The 26,637-nt window shown below is 40.6% G+C and overlaps 1 protein-coding gene across 3 annotated transcripts in view; it reads left to right on the top strand.

The window, feature by feature from the left end:
• Positions 1-26,637, top strand: part of ATG10 (autophagy related 10) — a 198,275-nt gene that overhangs the window by 135,567 nt on the left and 36,071 nt on the right. For all 3 annotated transcript variants that reach the window (XM_075854861.1, XM_075854862.1, XM_075854860.1), the window contains one exon: positions 13,009-13,147. In XM_075854861.1, the coding sequence (XP_075710976.1) occupies positions 13,009-13,147 (139 nt within the window). The remainder of the gene's footprint in view (positions 1-13,008; positions 13,148-26,637) is intronic.

The raw sequence follows: 26,637 nt of genomic DNA, 5'->3' as shown, positions 1-26,637 counted from the left end.
ACACTAAATGTAGAAAATATACAAAAAAATCCCAGCAGTTCCTTTCTTAATCTATTTTGTTTCATATTGTAATCGAAACTGAGAAATATATTAAGAATTCTTCCATATCTGTCCCAAAAGATCAGCCATTTCCCCCTCCTCCTCACAATCCTGTGTCCGGCTGCAGAGCGAGCCTTCCCCCGCTGCTCTGTCTGCAATAAGGGACCGGGAACTCTTAGTCACACCCCGTTGGTTAAGCCCCACCCCTGTGAAAAAAAACCAGAGAATAAATATCTGTGCAAGATTTCTACTAATAATAGACTGACAAAAGTGTGGGGAAGTTTATCTTCTGTTTAATTTTATCATTCATTTCTAGATTTTTTTTTTTTTTTCCTCTCTTTTTTTTAAGCAAACCCAAATTGACCAAAAACTGTTGGACATTTAATATGCTTCTACCATCTTTGCTTGTACCATCTGTGTTTTTGGTAGTACATAATTGAACTCTGAATGCAAACAGATATACTTAGTTAAATCCCCAAGTATAAGCATAAAAGCAGACTGCCCAACTCATACCCATTCATGAGGCATAGGAATGATTTTTTTAATTGTATTTTCACAATCTTTATTCTTACAAAAAGACTACATCCATAGAAAAAAAATGTACACTTTACTCCCCTATATAGCCTTCCCAAGCCTGGCACAGCAATAAGATTCAACGTGCCGAGCTATAGCCCATATCTGTCCACATTATATGAAGAGGCAAAATAAAAAATTTCAAGTTAGGCAATTATGCCCAAACGAGACAACGATTCTAACTCCGTTTGTATCTTGTGAGAGATCCAAAATTGCAAAAGTGCCACTAATATTGACCTTCATATACCCAATACGACCTTACTGCTTTCACTATAAGTAGAAGTATAATCAAGAGTACAAAATATCTGTATTATAGACTTCTTTAATCTTCCAAATAACACAAGACTAGTATCGTCTTCATTTTGGGCCATACCAAAGTAAATGACTCGCTCCTGGGTAAGGACAAAGAAACTCTGGGTCCAAATTTAGCCAGTACCGTTGGAGAAAGTTTAGCTCCATATAACAGAACTAGGTTTGAGAATCTATAAAAATCTATTAGAAATGAAAAGTAGAACTTTCTCAAAATACTTAAAGGCTATGTACAGCTTTTGAAAACATTATTATTTTTATTAATAAAAATGTGTATCAGTGTGTTTAGTGCAACTTTGTAAATTTACTTTTAATTAAAAATGATTTTTACTTTTTGAGATGCAGCTGCTTTGTATCCTGTATACAGAACAGCTGTATCTAGCGCTGAAACCTGTATCTGTCAGGTCAGCGGGTCTGACGGGTTCAGTCCCGTTCATAACTTAGATGTGATCGATAACAGGTGGATAAGAATAATTGTCATGCTTTTTCTTAAATAGATTGGATCAAAGATATAGTTGAACATAAATTGCCTCTTAATCTTCCTGCCTTTAGACCTTGTAAAATGTCAGATTCACTGCTCATAATCTGACATAAAAAATGGACTGAATCCTGGACCTTACTACAGTCCCAAGCCCTCAAGTAATTCAATTGCCAGAAAAATCGTTTTTTGGAATTGGAACTCCAAGCCGCCCTTACATTTTTGCCTTTAAAACTAATCCTATAAAATGTAATCCTATAGATTTGCAAGACTAAGTCTAGGTTTCTTTTTTTCACCATATGATATCACAAAATATTTTTTCATAACTATTATGGATACTCTGATTATAATTGGGGAATTACCATAAATATACACTAGTTGTCGTAGAACTATTGTAATTAATGCTATTTGTCCCCCCACATTCAAATTTATCCTGGACAAGAGTTTTTTTCACAATGGATTTACATTCAAGTTCAAAAAGATTCAGACATCTTTTGATACATAAATTACTAAATATTTAAAATTATTTTAACTAATAGTAAGTAGAGAATTAGCTGAAGGAGAAGGATCCAAAGGTAATACACAAGATTTTTCATAGTTCACCTGAATTCCTGAAAAGGAGTAGTAACGGGTTAATGCTTCAATGGTGCATAACATGTTGTTCAGATCTCTAAGAAAAATTAGAATATCATCCGCATATAGAATTAATATGATCTTAGTCCTAGCCCCATAGTTGAAGCCATGGATGTTATTATGTTTCTAAACTGCTAGCAGTTCGACAGTCAGAAGCTGAGCCAGCGTCATCAGCAGTGGGTGTCCACTGTATATTACAGCGGACACCCTGCTGTAACGGCAGGAACCGGAGCTAGCTCCGATCCCTGCCATTAACCCCTTAGATTCAGCGATCGAAAGCGATCACTGAATCTTAGTAGTTTGGAGTAAATAGGCAGCCCTGCCATGCGATGGCAGGGCTGCCGACTGCTACTATGGCAACAGGAGGCCTAACAATGGCCTCCTGGTCTGCCATTACGGAAGCTGATTTGACCCAGCCCGGATTCGGAGCCTGATCGGCTTGCTGTCAGTGAACAACTGACAGTTCTAATACATTGCACTACATAGGTAGTGCAATGTATTAGAACAGCAATCAAACAGTTGGACCTTCAAGTCCCCTAGTGAGACTAAAAAAAGTGTAAAAAAGTTGTAAAAAATAAAATAAAAGTTTTAAGTAATAAAATAAAACACAATCGCCCTTTTTCCCTTATCAAGTCATTTATTATTGAAAAAATAAATAAACCATACATATTTGGTATCGCCGCGTCCGTAACGACCTGAACTATAAAAATATTATGTTATTTATCCCACGCAGGGAACGCCGTAAAAAAACAACTAAAAAACATTGCCAAAATTGCTGTTTTGTGATAACAATTGTAAACAAAAAGTGATCAAAAGGGTTCTCCATGGTTCCAAAAATAGTACCTATAAAAACTATAGCTCGTCTCGCAAAAAACAAGCCCTCATACAGCACAGTTGACAAAAAAACTAAAAAGTTATGGCTCTTACAACACGGCGACAGAAAAAATACATTCTTTTTACAAAAGTAATTTTATTGTGCAAAAAGTTGTAAAACATAAAGTGCTATAAATTGGGAATTACCAGAATCGTACTGACCCGCAGAATAAAGTTAACATGTAATTTATGATGCGTGGTCAACACTATATAAAAAAAACTATGCCCGAATTGTTGTTTTTTGGTCACCTTGCCTCCCAAAAAAAAGGATAAAAGGTGATCAATAAGTCGATTGTACCCCAAAATGGTACCAACAATAACTACAGCTGGTCCCGCAAAAAAACAGCCCTTATACCACTACGTCTATGAAAAAAATGTAAATTAGTTATATGTCCAATAAGTCAGGAAAGAAAAATATGCAGTTGTCCAGGTCCGAGGGGAACATTTCTTATGTTTCAAGAGGCGATTTATCAAGGCACTAAAATTAGGGAACCAGGAAGGGGAGGGCCCAAACATATCTGCTTGAAGCGAGGGTGCCCGTATTATACAAGGACAACACTTCCCAGCAAAATTCCCCAAACTGCAAAGGTGCTGAGTGTGGACCAAAAGGGGGATAAGAAATAACACCATTTATCAGTGTGACACTGACCTGTGCAGAAAGGATTCTTCACAGCGTAACACACATCTATGGATTATTATACCACCTGACTATGCCCCTGTTGTACTGTGCCCAGCATACATGTACCCCCACATTATAAACTAAAATACCAGTAAAAATACAAACAAATCTACTACCAAGCAAAATCCACGCTCCAAAAGCCAAATGGTGCTCCCTCCCTTCTGAACCCTACAGCGTGCACAAATAGTAGTTTACTTCCACATATATAGCATCGCAAAACCATGGAGAACCCTTTTAACAATTTTTTGAGTGTGTCTCTCCAGTGGCACAAGCTGGGCACAACATATTTGCCACTGAAATGGCATATCTAGGGAAAAATTGCTATTTTTACTTTACAAAATCCACAGCGCAATCATTTATGGAAAAGACCTGTGGGGTGAAAATGCTCACTACACCCCTTAATAAATGCCTTGCGGAGTGTAGTTTCCAAAGTGGGGTCACTTATTAGGGGTTTCTTTTATTATTTCACATCAGAGTCTCTGCAATTGTGAACCAATACTTTGTAAGTCACCAAATTAGGCCTCAATTTCGCATGGTACTCTTTCAATCCTGAGCCCTGTCGATCGTCCAGACAAAAGATTAGGACCACATGTAGGGTGTTTCAAAAACCGGGAAACACAGCATAATAATTAGAGAGGTGTCTTTTCATGGTGGCACAAGCTGGGCACCACATATTATCATATTTATGTAAAAATTCCCCTGGAAAACACCTGCGGGGTTAACATGCTGATTACACCCCTAGGTGAATACCTTGAGGGGTGTCGTTTCCAAAATGGGGTCACTTCTGGGGGGTTTCCACTGTTTTGGTCCCACAGGGGCTTTGCAAATGCAACATAGTGCCCAGAAACCAATCCAGCAAAATCTGCACTCCAAAAGCCAAATGGCGCTCCATCCCTTCTGAGCCCTACTGTGTGCCCAAACAGCAGTTTATGACTACATATGGGGTATTGCTGTAGTCAGGAGAAATTGCTTTACAAATGTTGGGGTGCCTTTTCTCCTTTTATTTGTTGAGAAAATGAAAAATTTTGAGCTAAAATTACATCTTATTGGAAAATACATTTATTTTTATTTTCACTGCTCAATTCTAATAAAATCTATGAAACACCTGTGGAGTCAAAATGCTCACTATACCCCTAGATGAATTCCTCAAGGTGTGTAGTTTCCAAAATGGAGTCACTTTTGGGGAGTTTCCAATGTTTTGGTCCCACAGGGGCTTTACAAATGCGACATGGTGCCAAGAAACTAATCCAGCAAAATCTGTGCTTCAAAAGCCAAATGGCGCTCCTTCCATACTAAGCCTTGCTATGTGCCCAAACAGCAGTTTATGACCACATATGGGGTATTTGCATACTCTGGAGACGTTGCTTTACAAATGTTGTTTTTTTCCCCCTCTTTATTCCTTGTGGAAATTGATTTTGTTTAGGTAAAACAACATCTTATTGGAAAAATGTAAAAAAAAATATTTTCATGTCCAATTTCAAATAAAATCTATGAAACACCTGTGGGTTCAAAATGCTCATTACACCTGTAGATGAATTCCTTGTGGGTGTAGTTCTAAAATGGGGTCCTTTTTGGGGTGTTTTATTTGTTTTGGCATCACAAGACCTCTTCAAGCTTGACATGGTGCCTAAAATATAATCTAATAAAATGAAGGCCCCAAAATCCTCTAGGTGCTCCTTTGCTTCTGAGGCCTGTGCTTCAGTCCATTAGCACACTAGGGCCACATGTTGGGTATTTCTAAAAACTGCAGAATCTGGATAATAAATGTTGATATGCGTTTCTCTTGTAAAACCTTCTGTGTTACAGAAAATAATGAAATAAAATGAATTTGTGCAAAAAATAAAAACATTTGTATATTTCACCTCTAATTTGCTTTAATTCTTGTGAAACGCCTAAAGGGGTAAGAAACTTTCTAAAGCTGTTTTGAATACTTTGAGCGGTGCAGTTTTTAAAATGGGATGATTTATGGGAGATTTCTAATATATAGGGCCCTCAAAACCACTTCAGAACTGAACTGGTCCATGAAAAAATTGCCTTTTGAAATTTTCTTGAAAATGTGAGAAATTGCTACTAAAGTTCTAAGCCTTGTATCGTCCTAGAAAAATAAAAGGACATTTAAAAAACTATGCAATCATAAAGTAGACATGTGGAACATGTTAACTAGTAACTATTTTCTGTGGTATTACTATTGGTTTTACAAGCAGATACATCTAAATTTTGGTGTTTTTCACAAATAAATATTGAATCGACTACATTTTTTCACTAACATAAAGTCCAATATGTCGCAAGAAAACAATCTCAGAATCACTTGGATAGATAAAAGCATTCCAAAGTTATTAACACATAAAGTGACACATGTCAGATTTGAAAATTAAGGCTCTGTCAGGAAGGTCAACAGTGGCCACAGCAGGAAGGGGTTAATAGACGTTGTTTTGTTACGTATAAATCCTGACTTGTCTTGATTTGCAATTTCTTCATATACCGATAATAAACTATTATTATTTTCTCCCAGACTTTAATGTATAAGTACAACAATGCAATCGGTCTATAAGGGTCCACTTCGATCGCATCTTTCCCTGGTTTAGTGTTCCTATAAACCCTTCCCGCCACAGCCATTTTTCAGATTTTCACTTTAATTTTTTCCTCACCATCTTCCAAAAGCCATAACTTATTATTTTTCCATCGATATAGCCGTATAAGGTCTTGTTTTTGGCGGGATGAGTTGTAGATTTTCACAGCACAATAGCTCGTAGTGAGTAACTGGAAAAAAAAAATCTTTGTGGGGTGGAATAGGAAAAAAAAACCAGTGATTCCTCAATCTTTTGGGGGGTTTTCGTTTTTACGCTGTTCACAATGCGGTGAAAATGGCATATTAACTTTATTCTGCGGGTCAATACGATTACAGCAATAGCAAATTTATATAATTTTTTTATGTTTTACTACTTTTACAAGGAGAAATCTAGTTAAAAATAAATTTTGTTGTGTCGCCATATTCTGAGAGCCATAACTTTTTTTTTCCATCGATTCGGCGGTATGAGGGCTTACTTGTTGTGGGGCAAACTATAGTTTCTATTGGGGTACATAAGACTTTTTGATCAATTGTTATTCAATTTTTTGTGGGAGATGAAGTGACCAAAAAACAGCGATTCTGCCATTTTAATTTTTATTCTTTACGGTGTTCACCATGCAGGTTAAATAATGAGATATTGTAGTAATTTTGACTTTTATGGATGCGGAGATACCAGTTACATTTTTTACATTGTGTTTATTTTATATATAAAAAAAGTTATTTTACTGTATTTAACTTTTTTTTAACTAGTCCCCCTAGGAGACTTGAACCAGTGATCATTGATTTGCTTGCATGATATACTGCAATACTAATGCCTTGTAGTATATCGTTATATTGACCTATGAAGCCCTGCTGGAGAGCCTTCCAACGGTTTTTGGAGTGGGGGGGGGGCTGTTGCAACATTACAGGGGGCCGACACCCTGTTTCTAATTACTTAGATGCCGCGGTCACTATTGACCTCAGCATCTAAGGGGTTAAACGAGCGGGATCCTGCTTGTTACAATGAAGTGTCGGCTGTAAGATACAGCCGACATGCTTGTTTCATGGAGCTGGCTCAGCCCATGAGCCTGTTCCATACTCCCCCACCCGACCTGTGCTGCTATATATATGGCGGATGTCGGGAATGAGTTAAACAGCATTTCTTTAAAATAAAAGCAAAGATAAAGATAAAATGCATGAGATATAAGCTGTTCTGTTGTGTGGATTATGCTAATATTCTATTCAGCTTTTTCTGAGGTATCTTGTTCTACTACATAAGTTACAGATGCTGAATGACAAAACTCATTAACATAATTTTCAAAACCAGATGACAGAAGCGCACAAAATGCACAAGACATTGATAAGACGTAGGCTAGGTTCACACCACGTTTGGCAATTACGTTCAACAGGATTATATTTGAAAAGGTTCATTGAAAGTATGCCTCAGAGGTATGCAACTGTATGCCGTGCTTACACACACACACACACATATATATATATATATATATATATATATATATATATATATATATATATATATATATATATATATATATATATATATTCAGTGAAGGAAATAAGTATTTGATCCCTTGCTGGTTTTGTAAGTTTGCCCACTGTCAAAGACATGAACAGTCTAGAATTTTTAGGCTAGGTTAATTTTACCAGTGAGAGATAGATTATATTTAAAAAAAACACAGAAAATCACATTGTCAAAATTATATATATTTATTTGCATTGTGCACAGAGAAATAAGTATTTGATCCCTTTGGCAAACAAGACTTAATACTTGGTGGCAAAACCCTTGTTGGCAAGCACAGCAGTCAGACGTTTTTTGTAGTTGATGATGAGGTTTGCACACATGTTAGATAGAATTTTGGCCCACTCCTCTTTGCAGATCATCTGTAAATCATTAAGATTTCGAGGCTGTCGCTTGGCAACTCGGATCTTCAGCTCCCTCCATAAGTTTTCGATGGGATTAAGGTCTGGAGACTGGCTAGGCCACTCCATGACCTTAATGTGCTTCTTTTTGAGTCACTCATTTGTTGCCTTGGCTGTATGTTTCGGGTCATTGTCGTGCTGGAAGACCCAGCCACGAGCCATTTTTAATGTCCTGGTGGAGGGAAGGAGGTTGCCACTCAGGATTTGACGGTACATGGCTCCATCCATTCTCCCATTGATGCGGTGAAGTAGTCCTCTGCCCTTAGCAGAGAAACACCCCCAAAACATAATGTTTCCACCTCCATGCTTGACAGTGGGGATGGTGTTCTTTGGGTCATAGGCAGCATTTCTCTTCCTCCAAACACGGCAAGTTGAGTTAATGCCAAAGAGCTCAATTTTAGTCTCATCTGACCACAGCACCTTCTCCCAATCACTCTCAGAATCATCCAGATGTTCATTTGCAAACTTCAGACGGGCCTGTACATGTGCCTTGCGGTCACTGCAGGATTTTAATCCATTACGGCGTAATGTGTTACCAATGGTTTTCTTGGTGATTGTTGTCCCAGCCAGGGGCGTAGCTAAAGGCTCATGGGCCCCGATGCAAGAATTCTTACTGGGCCCCCCCCCCGCAAACTTCTCATGGCCGACGGTCCGCAGCTTTCAGCTGCATCGCTGGGTCTCCTAAGTGACCCAACAATGCAGCACTAGCAGTCGGGGGCGTCACTAAGGCTGGGTTCACACACCCTATTTACGGACGTAATTCGGGAATTTTAGCATTGAATTACGTCCGAAAATGCGGCTCAAAAGCGTTGGCAAACATCTGCCCATTCATTTGAATGGGTCTTACAATGTTCTGTGCCGACGGTCATTTTTTTTACGCGCCGCTGTCAAAAGGCGGCACGTAAAAAAGACGCCCGCGTCAAAGAAGTGCCTGTCACTTCTTCAGACGTAAATGGAGCCGTTTTCCATGGACTCCATAGAAAAACAGCTCCAATTACGTCCGTAATGGACGCAGCGAAAGACGCCTGCACATGCCATTACGGCTGAAATTACGGTGCTGTTTTCTCCTGAAAACAGCTCCGTAATTTCAGACGTAACGGACGCTGCCGTGTGAACATACCCTCAGGGCTTAAAATGTCAGAGGAAATAGCCCCAATACATGTGTCCGCCCCAAAAAAAGTGTGTGTATAAGCATAGCATATCTATAGCACTACGACCCTTTAAACTATGGATAGGATTAGATACAGTGACTCAGCAGACAGTATCACACAGGATAGGATTAGACATAGGGCCCAGCAGACAGTATCACACATGATAGGATTAGATACAGTGGCTGAGCAGACAGTATCACACATGATAGGATTAGATACACAGCTCAGCAGACAGTATCACACATGATAGGATTAGATACAGTGGCTCAGCAGACAGTACCACACATTATAGGATTAGATACAGTGGCTCAGAAGGCAGTATCACACATGATAGGATTAGATACAGTGGCTCAGCAGACAGTATCACACAAGATACGATTAGATACAGGGCCCAGCAGACAGTATCACACATGATTGGATTAGATACACAGCTCAGCAGACAGTATCACACATGATTGGATTAGATACACAGCTCAGCAGACAGTATCACACATGATTGGATTAGATACAGGTCAGTACCCGGCTCTTCCCAGCACCCCTGGTGGCGGTGGGTACCGGGGTAATAAAGGGGGTTAGTGTTAGCCGCTACACCGGCTAACACAATCAGCCGGCGGCCATTACTAAGGCGGTAGTAATATAGTTTAAAAAAAACCACAAAGACATAGAAAAAATATTTTATTCAAATAAAAAAAAAAAACACAACCCTCATTAACCATTTTATTGATAATAAAAAAAAAGCTGTCATCGAAGTAGTCCTGGAATCCGACGTAGTCCAACGACCGAAACTGTAAGAAAACACCCAAAAAATGATTAGTAACACATGTGTTAGGCTTAGATACAGGGCCCATGTGTGATACTGTCTGTGGGACCCTGTATCTAAGCCTACCACAACGTAGGCTTAGATACAGGGTCCAGCAGACAGTAATCTTATACAGTATAAGATTACTGTGTGCTGGGGCCCTGTATCTAAACCTACAGTGTGGTAGGCTTAGATACAGGGCCCAGCAGACAGGATCACGCATGGGCCATGTATCTAAGCCTACAGTGTGGTAGGCTTATATACAGGGCCCACCAGACAGGATCACACATGGGCCATGTATCTAAGCCTACCATGTGATTGGCTTAGATACAGGGCCCAGCAGACAGGATCACACATGGGCCATGTATCTAAGCCTACCATGTGATTGGCTTAGATACAGGGCCCAGCAGACAGGATCACACAATCTGTGATCCTGTCTCATGGGCCCCCTAAGCCTGCTACATCGTAGGCTTAGGGGTTGTGCAGTCCCTAAACATTGATGGCCTATCCACAGGATAGGCCATCAATAGCTGATGTGTCGCCCGGAACCCGCAAATCAGCTGTTTTGAAGGGGCTGCAGTACTCGTACGAGAGCTGCTTCCCCTTCATTTCACTACTCGCTCACACTGTGAATCGCCGACACTGATTCACAGTGTGACCGGAATGAAGTGACAAGAATATAGGGGAGCAGCTCTCGTACGAGTGCTGCGGCCCCTTCAAAACAGCTGATTGGCGGGTCCCGGGAGTCGGACCCCGCCAGTCAGGGCTAACCTTACCTTCCTGTTCGGCCACGGCAGGAGTTCTGTCGTCTCGATGCTGTGCGCGGCGCATAGCGCTGTGACGTCATGCGCTGCGCACAGCGCCTGACGTCAGGACCTCCGCTGCCATCCGGAACCAGGAAGGTAAGTAAAGTATGTTACTATAGTAACAGGGGCCCGCGGCCCGAGTTACTATAGTAACTTTTTATTGATGTGGTGCGGGGGGCCGTGGGCCCCCCTGGCTTCGGGGCCCGGTCGCAATTGCGACCGCTGCGACCCCTATAGCTACGCCAGTGGTCCCAGCTGCCTTGAGATCATTAACAAGTTCCCCCCGTGTAGTTTTCGGCTGAGCTCTCACCTTCCTCAGGATCAAGGATACCCCACGAGGTGAGATTTTGCATGGAGCCCCAGATCGATGTCGATTGACAGTCATTTTGTATGTCTTCCATTTTCTTACTATTGCACCAACAGTTGTCTCCTTCTCACCCAGCGTCTTACTTATGGTTTTGTAGCCCATTCCAGCCTTGTGCAGGTCTATGATCTTGTCCCTGACATCCTTAGAAAGCTCTTTGGTCTTGCCCATGTTGTAGAGGTTAGAGTCAGACTGATTAATTGAGTCTGTGGACAGGAGTCTTTTATACAGGTGACCATTTAAGACAGCGGTCTTTAATGCAGGCACCAAGTTGATTTGGAGCGTGTAACTGGTCTGGAGGATGCTGAACTCTTAATGGTTGGTAGGGGATCAAATACTTATTTCTCTGTGCACAATGCAAATAAATATATATAATTTGATTTTCTGTTTTGTTTTTTTTTTAATATAATCTATCTCTCACTGGTAAAATTAACCTAGCCTAAAAATTCTAGACTGTTCATGACTTTGACAGTGGGCAAACTTACAAAATCAGCAAGGGATCAAATACTTATATCCTTCACTGTATATTATATATATATATATATATATATATATATATATATATATATATATATATATATATATATATATATATATATATATATGAAGTGTAAAAGCAGCACTGTCTGTTTCTCAATCCGTATAGATAGGGTTCAATATTTCCGTTGGCACACGTGACCAGTGTCCCTAGATGCTTAGTCAAGGAACTCCACTCCAGTGGATTTATTCACCATATGCGACGTTTCAGCCCTACTCCATGGGGCCTTTCTATATATATATATATATATATTATATATATATATATATATACTCTTGTATTGAAAAGTTTCGTTAACTGGTCTTTTTAATACATTTGAGGCAAAGGTACACAACTATAAACCATCCAAATGTATGCAAAAGGAAACTCTACGTACGTATGCATGGCAGTCTATGGATATATTAGACGTATAAAAAAAAAATGCATTTTTAACAATGTTTGCTATTTACATGCTGCTAAAAAAAGCATATCCAGCGAATAGTCATGACATTTACTTACCTAGTATGGCACCACCTGGTGTTCAAAGTGTATAACAATGTGTATGTCCACCTAATGAGCTGACTGCTGGTCACTGTCACTCCCCCCAGTCCCCACAGCCAGGTCTCTGCATAGTGATCCTCTGTTCAGTGAAGAGCAGCCAATAGAAATAGCTTTCTGCCCTGCTTGTCAGTGAAGGAGCAGATTCTTTGCAGTAGCGTGGCAGTAAAGCCAAGAACACTCAGTCTTTGTTGTTTTATTTCTTTATAGTTCTAATGGTTTCTATGGTAGTGGATTTCACACAGTATATACCTTAGCTACTTTGGATCCCATATTACCTATTTGCAGGGAAAGTAAGAAGGGACTATATTGTCAGCTGCCAGGGGGGGGGGGGGGAGAAGACAGATTCAGCTCAGAGCCCGCCCATAGCAGCACAAATTAGCAGCAGCAACACCAAGGGGGACACAGGGACGCATAACAGAAAAGGTATATTTATATGCTATAAACACCACAAATTACTTTGAAGCAGCTAAACAAAAAGCATTTGTGGACTTTTGGTATGAAAATTATTTATAGGATAACCCTTTTAGAAGCATCCCAAATTTTAGTTTAGTAAAAAAACAGAAAAAAAAACAATTATTTCCATGTAATCATTTCTACTTCATAGAAAAATTAGAAAATTTCATGTGAAATTGGACTTGAATTTGACAACTGCTAAGTTATACGGCTACCAAGAAATGTTAGGGAAAGTTTTGAATACTCTTCACAATATCCTCATTCTCTTCATTTGTGTTTTTTAGGGTAACCATGAAGAAGAGGATGACAACTGCATTCTACCACAAGGAGCTCTGCAATCGGAAGTGATTTGCTATGAATATCATGTTTTATACTCCATAAGCTATCAGGCACCGGTGCTATACTTTAGAGCAAGCTTCCTAGGTGAGATATTTGCACTACTAATAAAACGGTAGAGCAACATCAAGGAGAATAATAACCAATCGATGTTTAAGGGGTTATTACAGTTTTTGCAAAAAAACTTATTCATTGTACACTCAAGAATTATGCAATTTACGAATATATTTTCTGTATCATTTAATCAGTTTTCAAGATCTCTGTTTGCAATCATTGAATAGGAAGCTTCATTGTTTACTTCCAATGTGGGGATAACACATGGCTTGTTATAGTACAGTTAAGGGCTCTCTCTTGTAATGATCTGTGTGATTATGCAAAGTACTGTATATTAGAAGATTGTAGAACTTTTCATTATAAGCTTTACTTGCTCTTCCGTGTTGTCTGAGAGTCTCTTAAAATGAGGGTAGACCTCACTGACTCCTGGCAAAGCAGACAATCTCTAATATAACTCAGAATCTGGATGTTTAACAGGAACAGTCGGTCATAGACCACTACTGCTGGACAAAGAACTCTCTTAAAGGGGTTTTCCGAGTTAAATTGTTATCTGGGCACTTTATCTAGTCTCTCACACAACCTAACCTTGTAATTAACTTACTCTTTCCAAAGTGCTCTGTTTCTCTGTTCTCGCTGAGCGTCATGTGACCTCTGATGTCATTTTTCCGTCAACCTCTAGTGACGTGCCGTATACCGATCACATGGGCTAGGAGCTGATAGTCCTAGCCAGGTATGCAGGACGTCACTAGTGACGTGTCCTTTCGGGGGCATGTATTTTCACAGCGGGGGAACGCTCATATGCGATCCTTGAAGTATTCTGTGTACCCTGCTGGCTAATACAGATTTATCATAGCATGCGCTGATCTGTCTAGTCAGTGTAGTTGGCAGACAAGTAAGGCAGGAAGCATAAGTAAACAAACACGCCTAGCAAGGCATGTCAACAAACGGCGCAAAATGGGAACGTTAGTGATGGTAAATAATAAATTTTGTGAGTGGAATATCGTCAACAAATGTGAAGAAGGGGAAATTGATTATTATTGTTTTGTTTTTTTACTGGAAGATCTCGGAAAACCCATTTAAGGCTATATTCACAGCTGTGTTAAAGGCTCCGCTGCAGATCCGGTCAGAAATGGCGGAAAAAAAATAGCGCAGTAAAAAGACAGACATCATGATGGCTTTGGTAGGTGCCATTCGTGTCCGTCATGCCACAGATCTGGCAATACCATTTGTTCTGTTCCAATGATGGAACAGAAAAACAAATGCACACGTAAACCCTTCTTGGCACTAATCTCTGGTAGCAGAGCTCATCACTGATGAGGAAGTGACGTGAGTGGCGGCTTGTTGCTGGGAGATTTTATTTCAGTCCAATTACCATTGGAAAGGTGAATTGGAAAAATTAGGTTGGTCATGGCTACTAGGCCAATTTATTGAACATTAGAAAACGAAAAATCTATTACTCTGATGCAGTAGTGGACAGAGGACTTCTTTGTGTTCTTTGCATTCCAGCAACTGGTTTGTGAGGAGTGAGATGATTGTCATAGAGCGCTTCTCTTTTGGTTCCTTAAAGGGTTATTCCCATCTACTAAGATATTCATGGTACATCCACGTAATATGACATAAATATCCGATAGGTGGGACCTGCACCTATCTCCAAAATGTAGGTCACGCTAGCGATCTCTCCCTTGATTCCTATGGCAGTTGTGGAAATAGCCAAACAATGTCTTAGATCAAAATACCCCTTTAACAAGTCATTTCGCAGCATGTAAATTTCTCTGATCTATCAATCTGATGATTAAGACAATTGTAGATGACTTGCAACTGCAGAAGTTATAAAATCTTGCAATCTTTACAATTTCCAGCAGCAATCTGAATCTACCATTTACAGCATGTGTAATTATTTGAACCTCTATAATGAAAAAGTGGACCTCTAGCAAAAAACCGAATTCCTTATCTTAAAAAGTTGATATCTGAAGCCAGTGCTGTTACTTCTGGTTTTCTACATAGTATAATGTCCACCAGAATTTGCCTAGTCCATTACACAGCAATAGTTTGTGCATTCATTGGATAAAAATGACAGATATCCTCCATCCTGAGTGATATGTTGTTGTGATTGAGATATTCTACAGCCTTATCATGTGCTCTGTAGATTATATATGGCTGTTGCCAAACAATAATCTCCCTCCTTCCCCACAGAGGATCTCTACCCCCTCAGAACATGAGGCATAGGTGGCAAGTAATAATGCTTCTTCTTGCCATTAAAGAAATGGGATTTTCAGCAGTCAGCATGGAAGCTGGGTTGGAATATATAGATAATCCGGTTCGATTTTCCTAGGGGAGGGCATTATTATGGGAGTTATCTTTAACTGGTTAAAGCCCTTTTACTTGGGCCAATGATCGGGCAAACGATTGTTCCCAATCATTGCCCTGTGTAAACAGGACAATAGTTACATAGTTACATAGTTACATAGTTTGTACGGTTGAAAAAAGACACATGTCCATCAAGTTCAACCAAGGGATGGGAAAGGGGAAGTGGGATGGGAAAGGGGAAGTAAACTCCAGATGAATGAGCAAGCGCTCGTTCATCAGCTGATTGTATCTTTATGCTGCAGAAAATATTATCTTTGTCCACCGCACATTCCCCTGTGTAAACAGGGAGATGTGCTACCGACATGATGGTAATGCATGGGGACGAGCGATCTTGGTAACGATCGCTCGTCCCCATACATAGCTCCTTGTGACAGGAGCAAACAAGCGCTGAACTGTCCCATTGATCGGCGCTTATTTTTCAGTTTTCATGTAACTCCATAAACCAAGGTGGTACATCCATATCTATTATCACGTATATGCATGTTACCTCCTTCCTTTAATCGTTTTTCTAAATCAGGTTAAAGATATCACTTGTTTTCAAGGAGCCCAGAGCTATATCATGGTAATAATTTTCCCAGTACTTGCCACAAAAAAATCAGTTTGCTGTCAATGACAGTGTAGGTCATGATCACTATTCAGATTACCTCAGTTGGGATTATAATGCTTAAGTTACTGTTCTTTTCAAAGTTTTAACTTTCCGTTGGCAGGCGTAGTGGAAGACAACACAAAAGATGACCGTCATTTAGATAAAAGCTCATGGAGACACAAGAGGCTTTTTACATAGAGTTCTTATGGAAATAAACACTCAATGATAAATTGTTTTTCTTAGAATGTCAAGCCCTGTCATACTCTATGTATGTAAATATGAGTTTGAGCTATACGTGTGATGGATACTTAAAGGGGTTTACCCATAAAAATGTTTTAGGACATCTCATAGAACAATATTTGGGGGGGAGGGGATCTGGCCACTGGGATCAGTTAGGGTTTGGTACTTTCTGTAACTCCTCTTCATTTCGGGGAAGAGTAGGCACATCTAGATAGTCTGGTCTCCATAGGCTTCTGGGAGAAAAAACTGTTGATTCTTGAAATCAGTGGGGATCTAATGATTGGGCCAATAAGCTACAAAACCATGTACACACATCAGCATACAGTGACTTATATGTATAACACATTTCTTTTTACTTTTTTAATATGTTTGAGGTGTAGCTGGGTGCCAACCACTGTGAGAAACCTAATAATAATTTCCAAAAAGCAGATATAGCTAAGGAACATCTAAATTATTTAACAACTTAACAGAAAGAACCATTGAAGGTATTTACTGGTGTTTTTTTTAAATTATTATTATAGGGAGAAATGCGGTTTAATTAATTTAAATACAACTTCATCCACAATTGAAATTGTAGTTAAGCGCAACCTGAAATGTACTAATGCCCACAAGAATCAGGGGAGCTGAGATATGTGGTCCTCATATTCAAGAGCTGCTTTAGCAGGGCTGATGTGTACAAGGAGAAAAGTGGCCGCTAGTGAATTGCATTCCCTCACTAACAAAAGATTTTCTTTGGCCCCGATACCCCTGAAGACGCTACATCATAGCGAAACATGTCGGGGGGGCTTCTACCTTTATTTTAATAATTGTCCTATTGACATCTTTGAATCTAACTAATAACCAACCGTATGTAGCGCTCTGTAGCTGTGGTACTTAACCCTTTCTAGACAGAGATCTCACGTCTGGCACTGTGCTAATTGCTGTCAGAAATGGACATTAACTTTTAAATTTCATGTAGTCTGTCCTTGTTGCAAATCGAATAAAGACTTTTTTATTTTTACTCTTTAAATAATAGTTGGAAAACAGGGCTCATTTCTGCCGGCAGGCAGCCTTTTTTTGAATTTAACTGTTTCACGCCCACCAACTATTTAGGTCCGCTCCATTGTATTTATTACATTATTAAGCAGGCCACAGGTTTCAAGCAATATGGGAAAGAAAAAGGATCTCTCTGCTGTCGAAAAGCGTGAAATAGTGCAATACCTTGGACAAGGTATGAAAACATTGGATATTTCAAGAAAACGTAAGCGTGATCATCGTACTGTGAAAAGATTTGTGGCTGATTCAGAGCACAGACGGGTTCGTTCAGATAAAGGCATAATGAGGAAGGTTTCTGCCAGACAAATTAATAGGATTAGGAGAGCAGCTGCTAAAATGCCATTGCAAAGCAGCAAACAGGTATTTTGAAGCCACTGGTGCCTCTGGAGTCCCGGGAACCTCAAGGTGTAGGATCCTCCAGAGGTTTGCAAGGGTGCATAAAGCTATTATTCGGCCACCCCTAAACAATGCTCACAAGCAGAAACGGTTGCAGTGGGCTCAGAAATACATGAAGACTAATTTTCAAACCGTGTTGTTTACTGATGAGTGCCGTGCAACCCTGGATGGTCCAGATGGATGGAGTAGTGGATGGTTGGTGAATGGCCACCATGTCCCAACAAGGCTGCAACGTCAACAAGGAGGTGGCGGAGTCATGTTTTGGGCTGGAAACATGGGGAGAGAGCTTATAGGCCCCTTTAGGGTCCCTGACGGTGTGAAAATGACATCTGCAAAGTACGTAGAGTTTATGACTGACCACATTCTTCCGTGGTACAAAAAGAAGAACCGTATCTTCCGTAGCAAAATTATCTTCATGCATGACAATGCACCATCTCATGCTGCAAAGAATACCTCTGTGTCATTGGCTGCTATAGGCATAAAAGGAGAGAAACTCATGGTGTGGCCCCCATGTTCCCCTGACCGCAACCCTATTGAGAACCTTTGGAGCATCCTCAAGCAAAATATCTATGAGGGTGGGAGGCAGTTCACATCAAAACGGACATCAAATCTGACATCCTGCAAAGATATTCAAGCAGAAACTGTCCAAATACTCACAAATTCAATGGATGCAAGAATTGTGAAGGTGATATCAAAGAAGGGGTCCTATGTTAACATGTAACTTGGCCTGTTAAGTTTTTTTTGATTGAAAGAGCTTTTGATTTCTGTAAATATGACCTCCTGATGCTGCAAATTACCATTTTAATTCTCTTTACAACCTTTAAAATGTTTTTATCTCGGTTGTGCATAATAATTTGAAACAGTGCATTTTGAGTTTTTTACTTCTAAAAAAAAAATCTGTTATCATTACGAGATTTGTTCAATAAAATTTGCATTATACTCCAACGGTTGATGGCTTGAAGATTATACTGACTGTCATTTGCATCGACTATTTAGGAAAATCAGCGAAAAATAACATTTGCATAATAATTTGGAATGCGGTGTACAGAACATGTGCATGTCCTCTTTTAATCATAAAATTTGTTATCATTGCACACACAGAATATATGGTCAGTAAGTAGTGCTGGGCGAGTATGACCTAAATCATAATCACGATTAATTGAACATGTTATCTCAATTATGATTAATGAACGATTATTTAGACCACACCCTTTTGTATGCCACACCTCCTATCTGCATGCTTTGCCATTGAATTAATATATGCCCCCTGAGCCTGCTGTATACTACTGTATATAATATAGCACCCTGACACTGCCCCCACACATAATGACCCCATAGTGCTTCTTACACAGTAAATTGCCCCATAATGCTCCCACAGAGTATAATGCCCCTATAGTTCCCCCAAACAATATAATGCCCCATAGCTTCCCCCACACAGTATAATGCCCCCATAGCTGCCCCCACACAGTATAATGCCCACATAGCTGCCCTCCACACAGTATAAAGCCCTCATAGCTGCCCCCACGAAGTATAATCACCAAAGCTGCCCCATACCCCATAGCTGCCCATACAGTATAATGCCCCCACAGCTGCCCCCACACAGCCCCAATTGTGCCTAATTAAATAAATAAAAAAAATACTCACCTAACCCCATTCCAAAGACGAGTGGAGGAGAGTGGAGTGGAGGCAGTGATATCATCGTGCCTTTCTGCACCAAGCTGCTCATGGCTCGGTACAGACAGGCACAAGGCAGTGATAAAATCGCCTGTCTGTGATGAGAAGTGAGCGGCCGGCATTACGTAGTGAAGGGTAGAGCAGGGACCTAATGGCCTCCTGCTCTACCATTGGTTTCAACTGTTTCTACATCCTGAGGACACACTGTTGAAACTGGGGAAAAAACGAACCGAAAAAATAAATTCCGCGAGATAACGTTGGTTAACTGCGATGATATATATATATATGGTGCAGGTCAGGTGGGGAATTATGGTGCGGGCTCACAGGCTGAGCCTGCTCCATAAAACGAGCGTGTCCGCTGTATCTTACAGCCGACACTTCACTGTAACTGGCGGTATCCCACTCAAGCGCGATCCCGCTCATTTAAGTGACCGTGGCATTTAAATAGTTAGAAACAAGGGGCGGCCCACTGTAATTTTGCAACACCCCCCCCCCCACGCACGCGGGGTGCCGTTGGTTAGCATGACAGCTTGATGAAGGCTCCAGGTCTGCTATCTTTGTACTCCTATAGATGCTGAGGTCAATAGCGACCGTGGCATCTAAGTAATTCGAAACAGGAGGTCGACGCTATAACGTTGCAATGCCAACCCCACCCCTGCGATTGCCATTGGTTGGATCGCCGGTTCAAGTCCCCTAGGGGGACAAGTAAAAAAATTAAATACAGTAAGATAAAGAAATAAAAAAAACATATAAATTAAAATTAAAAAAGAAACCCTTTTCCCATTTTCGCTCAAGCACAATGTAAAAAAATTAACATAACTGGTATAAATGCGTTCGTAAAAGTACGAACTATTACAATATATCATTATTTAGTCCACACGGTGAATGCTGTAAAAAATTAATACGCCGGATTCACAGTTTTGTTTGGGTCACTTCCTCTCCCACAAAAAATGGAATAAAAAGTGATCAAAAAGTCTCATGTACACCAAAATGGCACCAATAAAAACTATATCTCACCACGCCAAAAAATAAGCCCTCATACCGCTCAATCGACAGAAAAATAATAATCTTATGGCTCTCAGAATATAGCGACAAAACTCAAATTTTATTTTTAACAATCAGCTTTTTTCTTGTAAAAGTAGTAAAGCATAAAACTATATTAATTTGGTATCACAGTAATCATATTGAACCGCAGAATAAATGTAACATGCCGTTTTTACCGCATGGTGAACGCCATGAAAACAAATGCTCCCCCCCCCCAAATGATTGAGGAATTGCTGTTTTTTTCCTATTCCACCCCACAAATAATTTTTTTCAGTTTCCTACTACAATATATGGTAGAATAAATGGTGTCGTGAAAATCTACAACTCGTCCCGCAAAAAAACAAGCCCTCATACGGCAATGTTGATGGGAAAATATAAAAGTTAGGGCTTTCGGAAGGTGGGGAGGAAAAAAACAAAAGTAAAAATCTAAAAAAATGCATGCGGCGGGAAAGGTTTAATTGCCCAGCCCTATCAGTAAGGTCTAATAGGTTATTTGTTAATCAACCTACATAGACATAGACCCTAGTGTCAAGTGATTGGCTCTTAAGTAAGCTACAAATAGGGCTGTATTCTGATGGACTGTTAGGACCCTTTATAGTGTGAGAGCCGGGGCCCACTGGAGGATCATCTGATACTCTTTTAGGATTGTCTGACTCTGATGGTCGAACATTACTAAACAATCTACAGTGTTCAGAAAAGTGTTTTGATGGTGATTCATACTGCCACAAGCACATATAGAAATCAGTCTCTTTTTTTGGGGCAGATTGTATTCTGTGGCTAGTTTCACTATCTTGTATTACAAAATTCAGAGACTCTTTACAGACTCCACAGTAAAGACACGCTAGCTTTTATAAGGCAAGAAACACTGACTTGTCCTAGAAAAGCTAGGTCAATCTATGAGAAGAAGAAATTTTGTATGCTACAGATTTTACCATCTAGAATTGTGTATCTATGAGCTTCTCGTAAGACAGACATTTAAATGCAAAAAAGGGCAAATTACATGCAAGCTCGTCACAAATCCTCGTTCGCGTTGTTAGTATATAATCCTACCGCATTGTAAATGATCCTCCAAATTTGCGTACTATTTTCTCAGTGTAACCTGTTTCTATGCCTGCTCCTGTAGGAATCCACTGCAGGTTATTTTCTATTCCATTTTCTATTTGTGGCTTCAATCTATAAAAATTAATAAACTTATTCTGTAAGATAAAATCAAATATTTAAACAATGATCTAAAAATACACATATTTGACAAGCAAAAACTGTGAAACAAAAAAACACCAATTTGTGTATGCCAGCAACAAAAATTACATTAGCGTCTAAGACATTCCTGAAGACACTGAATAAATAGTTTAACCAAAAATAAATTTCTAAAGCCCCCGAAAGCTTTAAAACACAAATTCCATGAACCTGGGAGTCCTTCATTTAATTAGTATTCACTGTAAGCAGTTAATCACCACAGAAAAGCTCCCAGAGACAAAACAACTTGTTTAGCTTGTCAGCATCTGGGAGTTGGAGGTGTTGAAACATGACTGCTTGTATCTAGGCCTGAATTGAGGGAAAGAAGCGCCTACGTCTCCGGCGTGCCAACAGCTCCCCTTACTGTGCACTGCAACAATTGTTCCTTCCTGTGTGCTTGCTGCCGGCTTCGTACAGCTGAGCAGGTTTGGTTCTCTCCAGTTTACACCTTGCCAGTGTGGCAAGAGAGACTCCCAGTGGAAGCTTCAGAACATTAATGTTTACACATATATTTAATTATAGACATCTGGAGGCCAAAGAATACACCAAGTTAGTCTCAGTGAAACTGAACATTTCCAGCGAGCTCCTTCTAGCGTCTTGTTATTACAGGTGCTTGTCTAATTGGGTTTGAATCAAATCCATCATTTGATAACATGAATCTGCTAAGGTAACACAGAGGCAAATTGTCATAGAAGTAAAATGAAGACTGTTTCTGAATCCCCTGGTATATATTGGAACGAAGCGTGGGCAGTCCAGTGGTTAACACTGATGTTCTTTAGCACTGGGACTATGGGTTTGTTCTAACAAGGTCACAGTTTGCATGGCATTTGTATTTTCCTAACATGTTTGAGTCACCTCCGGACTTTTCCAGTTTTGTCTCACAGTCCATAATAGGCAAAGATTAATATAAATAAATGTGTTCTCTGTAGACTGGTATCTTGGTGCTAATAAGAGGAAATGTTCACACGGGCTATTTTCAGCCATTTTTCGGGCCGTAAACGCCCCAATAGACGACTAAAAATTCGGGGGCTGAATGCCTCCAAAAATCTGCTCATTGATTTCAATAGGCAAAACAGCATTTTTAAGAATGGCTGCATAAAGAAACGCCTCGTAAAAAGAGCCGTTTTTGGAGCCGTTTTTCATTGACTCAATGAACTCAATGACTCAATGGCGACAGCACACTGCGACACTAATGCCACCTAAACCACTAAATATTAATAAATATGCACTAAAGCTAAATCTACTTATAATAGGGAGGTTCTTAGTGCACATTTTGATCAAATTAGCTTTAGTGCATATTTATTTATATTTAGTGGTTTAGGTGGCATTAGTGTCGGTGTGCTGTCGCCATTCTTTTTCTGCTGTATATTTGCAGTCACAGGTGTTCCTGCTCCTGCATACACATTTTATATCATTTAGTTGGATTGTGCTGTTCAAATTTTTGTTGTGTTTATGTGATTCATATATGTGGGGTTAGTGACTGCCTCCATTTTTGTTCTTGCACTCCTCCCATTCTGCCCTGGGTGATTTTAATCAGTTCAATGCTGGATCCTACCATCCCCAGGTATATATGTAGGCTTAGTCCCAGTTCTGGGTGTATGTGCAGCGTAGGTTCCCATCTTACAGAGGTCGCCTTGTCGTGGCAGGTGGGCAAACAGTTTTTGATCAAAATGTGCACTAAGAACCTCCCTATTATAAGTAGATTTAGCTTTAGTGCATATTTATTTATATTTAGTGGTTTAGGTGGCATTAGTGTCGCAGTGTGCTGTCGCCATTCTTTTTCTGCTGTATATTTGCAGTCACAGGTGTTCCTGCACCTGCATACACATTTTATATAATTTAGTTGGATTGTGCTGTTCAAATTTTTGTTGTGTTTATGTGATCCGTATATGTGGGGTTAGTGACTGCCTCCATTTTTGTTCCTGCACTCCTCCCATTCTGCCCTGGGTGATTTTAATCAGTTCAATGCTGGATCCTACCATCCCCAGGTATATATGTAGGCTTAGTCCCAGTTCTGGATGAATGTGCAGCGTAGGTTCCCACCTTACAGAGGTCGCCTTGTCGTGGCAGGTGGGTAAACAGTTTTTGATCAAAATGTGCACTAAGAACCTCCCTATTATAAGCAGATTTAGCTTTAATGCATATTTATTTATATTTAGTGGTTTAGGTGGCATTAGTTTCGCAGTGTACTGTCGCCATTCTTTTTCTGCTATCTATCTCTATCTATCTATCTATCTATCTATCTATCTATCTATCTATCTATCTATCTATCTATCTATCTATCTATCTATCATCTATCTAAAAGCAGCAGCAGCATGGAGGAGATAATACCGCAGTAATGTGCAGTGTAGCTGAGATTCCAGGACTGGGGTGAGATATAACACTTACCAGGAATCTGCTGCACGTCTGTGTGTGTCGTTTTGACTCTGCTCCTGTTCTCCTCCCCTCTCCATAGACTTGTATTGGCAGCTTGTCTGTAGTTTTCTCTCCCTGCTCCCTCCTCCTCCCCTCCCTTCTCCTTAGACTTCTAATGGCAGCTTGTCTGCGTGTTTCTATGTTTCTCTGCTCCCATTTCCCTCTCCGTAGGCTTGTATGGGCAACGTGTCTGTGGGTTTCTCTCCCTGCTCATTCCTCCTGCTCTCCTCCCCTCTCCATAGACTTGTATTGTATTGGCAGCGTGTGTGTGTGTGTGTGTGTGTGTGTGTGTGTGTGTGTGTGTGTGTCTTTCTCTGCTCCCTCCTCCTTCTCCCATCCCCTCTCCATAGACTTCTATGGTCAGGCAGTGAAGAGTCACACCCCCACTTTTTGCAGTTCATCAATTCTGCTCTGTAACTAGGAAAAGATTTTGCTTGACAACAGGGGGTGAACAGCAGATTACAGAAAGCAAGACACCTAGTCGCAATAACCAGGGCCGGTTTTAGACAAAGTGTGGTCCTGGGCAAAGTTCAAAGTGGGGCCCTACCTAAATGCTAAATTATTGTATCAATAATGCAGTCAATTCAGAAGGCGGTGTGCAGAGAAATTGCGGATTTCTAGCGCATCCAGGAATGTTGCAAGCTCCAAAGCATATGTCCCCCGCCTCACACAAAAAAAAATCTATATACATATACAGTAATCCAAAAAAATAGGCAGCACACCGTAGTTAAAAGTGCAAAAATTAGAGGTACTTTATTGCCCCATGTGCAATGTTTCAGCTCTGTCCTCTAGAGCCTTTCTCAATTGAGCTGTTGGATTTTCTGCTTCTTTATATACATATACAGTTATTAAATCATACCACTATACCAGATTAAATATTACCTGCATAATGTTACTGAACACAATTCACTACTATAAGACCAGTATTACCAAATGTAACACAATATAAGGTGCAAATAATACCGCCACACCATAACCACATAGTGACTGAATAATACCTCCATACTGTTACTGAATAATACCGCCACACCATAACCACATAGTGACTGAATAATACCCCAATGATTTTACTGAATATATTACCACCATATAGTTACCATATAGTGCCACTGTAGATGCCAGTTATACACAGAAGCACTGCAGATCATATAAGTGAATATAGCACATTTATATCCAGTGACTCACGTGTGATGTTTTTTCTGATTAGTCATTCACTTTCCACACGCAGCACCCCCTTCTGGTAAACATCGCCACACACAGCTCCCCCATTCTGGTAGATAGCGCCACACACAGCCACCCTCCTTTAGTAGATAGTGACACACACAGCCCCCCTCTTGTAGATAGTGGCACACACAGCCCCCCTCTTGTAGATAGCTCCACACCGCCCCCCTTGTAGGTAGTGCCACACACAGCCCCCTCTAATAGGTTGCGCCAGATACATCCCCTCCCTTGTAGATAGCGCCACACAGCCCCCATTTAGATAGCGCCACACAGCCCCCATCGTGTAGATAGTGCCAGACAATCCCCCTCTTGTAGACAGCGCCACACAGCCCCCCTCTTGTAGATAGCGCCAGACAGCCCCCCGTGTAGATAGCACCATACACACACACCCCTCTTGAAGATAGCCCCACAAACAAATAAGATTTTTTTTTACTTACCTAGCCCCGTTCTCGTGATGGACGGAGCACTCCACAGCCTCCAGATGGGACCCTTGCGTAGGCTAGCGTGACTCAGTGATGTCATCACGCCGGCCTGCGTAGGGATTCTGTCCCAGCGTCTTATAGGCTGCAGGCCTAACCTGGCCTGTAGCTTATAGTATTCAATTGTATCTGTGTCCTGTGGACTCAGATACAATTGAATGTGGCAGTTTCTAGCACCACACCCCCACCCCCCCCGATGCTAGCGACCCCACCGGGCATTAGGGGGCCCGTGCCGCCCGGCCCATAAATGTTATTTATGTGCCGTGTGGTGCGGGCCCCCTAATGCCGCTATGGCTGCTAAAGTGGACAGGGAGCCCTGAAAGGTTGGGGGACCTGGGCAATTGCCCAGTTTGCCCCCCCTAACGCCAACCCTGGCAATAGCGTTACAAAGAATTTGCATGGATAAAACAACAGTAAATCTTAACAGTAAGTAAATTACAAAGTTGATCTATATGAGTAGAGATGAGCGAACCGGGACAACCGAACATCGGGAAAAGTTCGGTTCGCAGCGAATCCGAACTTCACCGGGTTCGGCCGAACACGTTTTGACCGAACCCGGCGGAGATAGTCACTGTCCAGGGTGCTGAAAGAGTTAAACGATCGGCAGTAACTGTTTCAGCACCCTGGACAGTGACTTCCGATCACAATATACATCAACGTGTAAAAAAAATAGAAGTTCCTACTTACCGATAACTCCCTGCTTCTTCCTCCAGTCCGACATCACGGGATGACGATTCTGTCCAAGTGACCGCTGCAGCCAATTTGAGCGTTAGGTGAAGTAGTTGCTCTTGCTTAAGAAATAGATTCCAGCAGTTACGTGAAAATGCGGG

Source organism: Rhinoderma darwinii, chromosome 1, assembly GCF_050947455.1.
Source record: "Rhinoderma darwinii isolate aRhiDar2 chromosome 1, aRhiDar2.hap1, whole genome shotgun sequence".
In the NCBI taxonomy this organism is placed as follows: Eukaryota; Metazoa; Chordata; class Amphibia; order Anura; family Rhinodermatidae; genus Rhinoderma; species Rhinoderma darwinii.
Note: the sequence above shows the minus strand (reverse complement) of the source record. Positions and strands in the feature narration are given on the sequence as shown.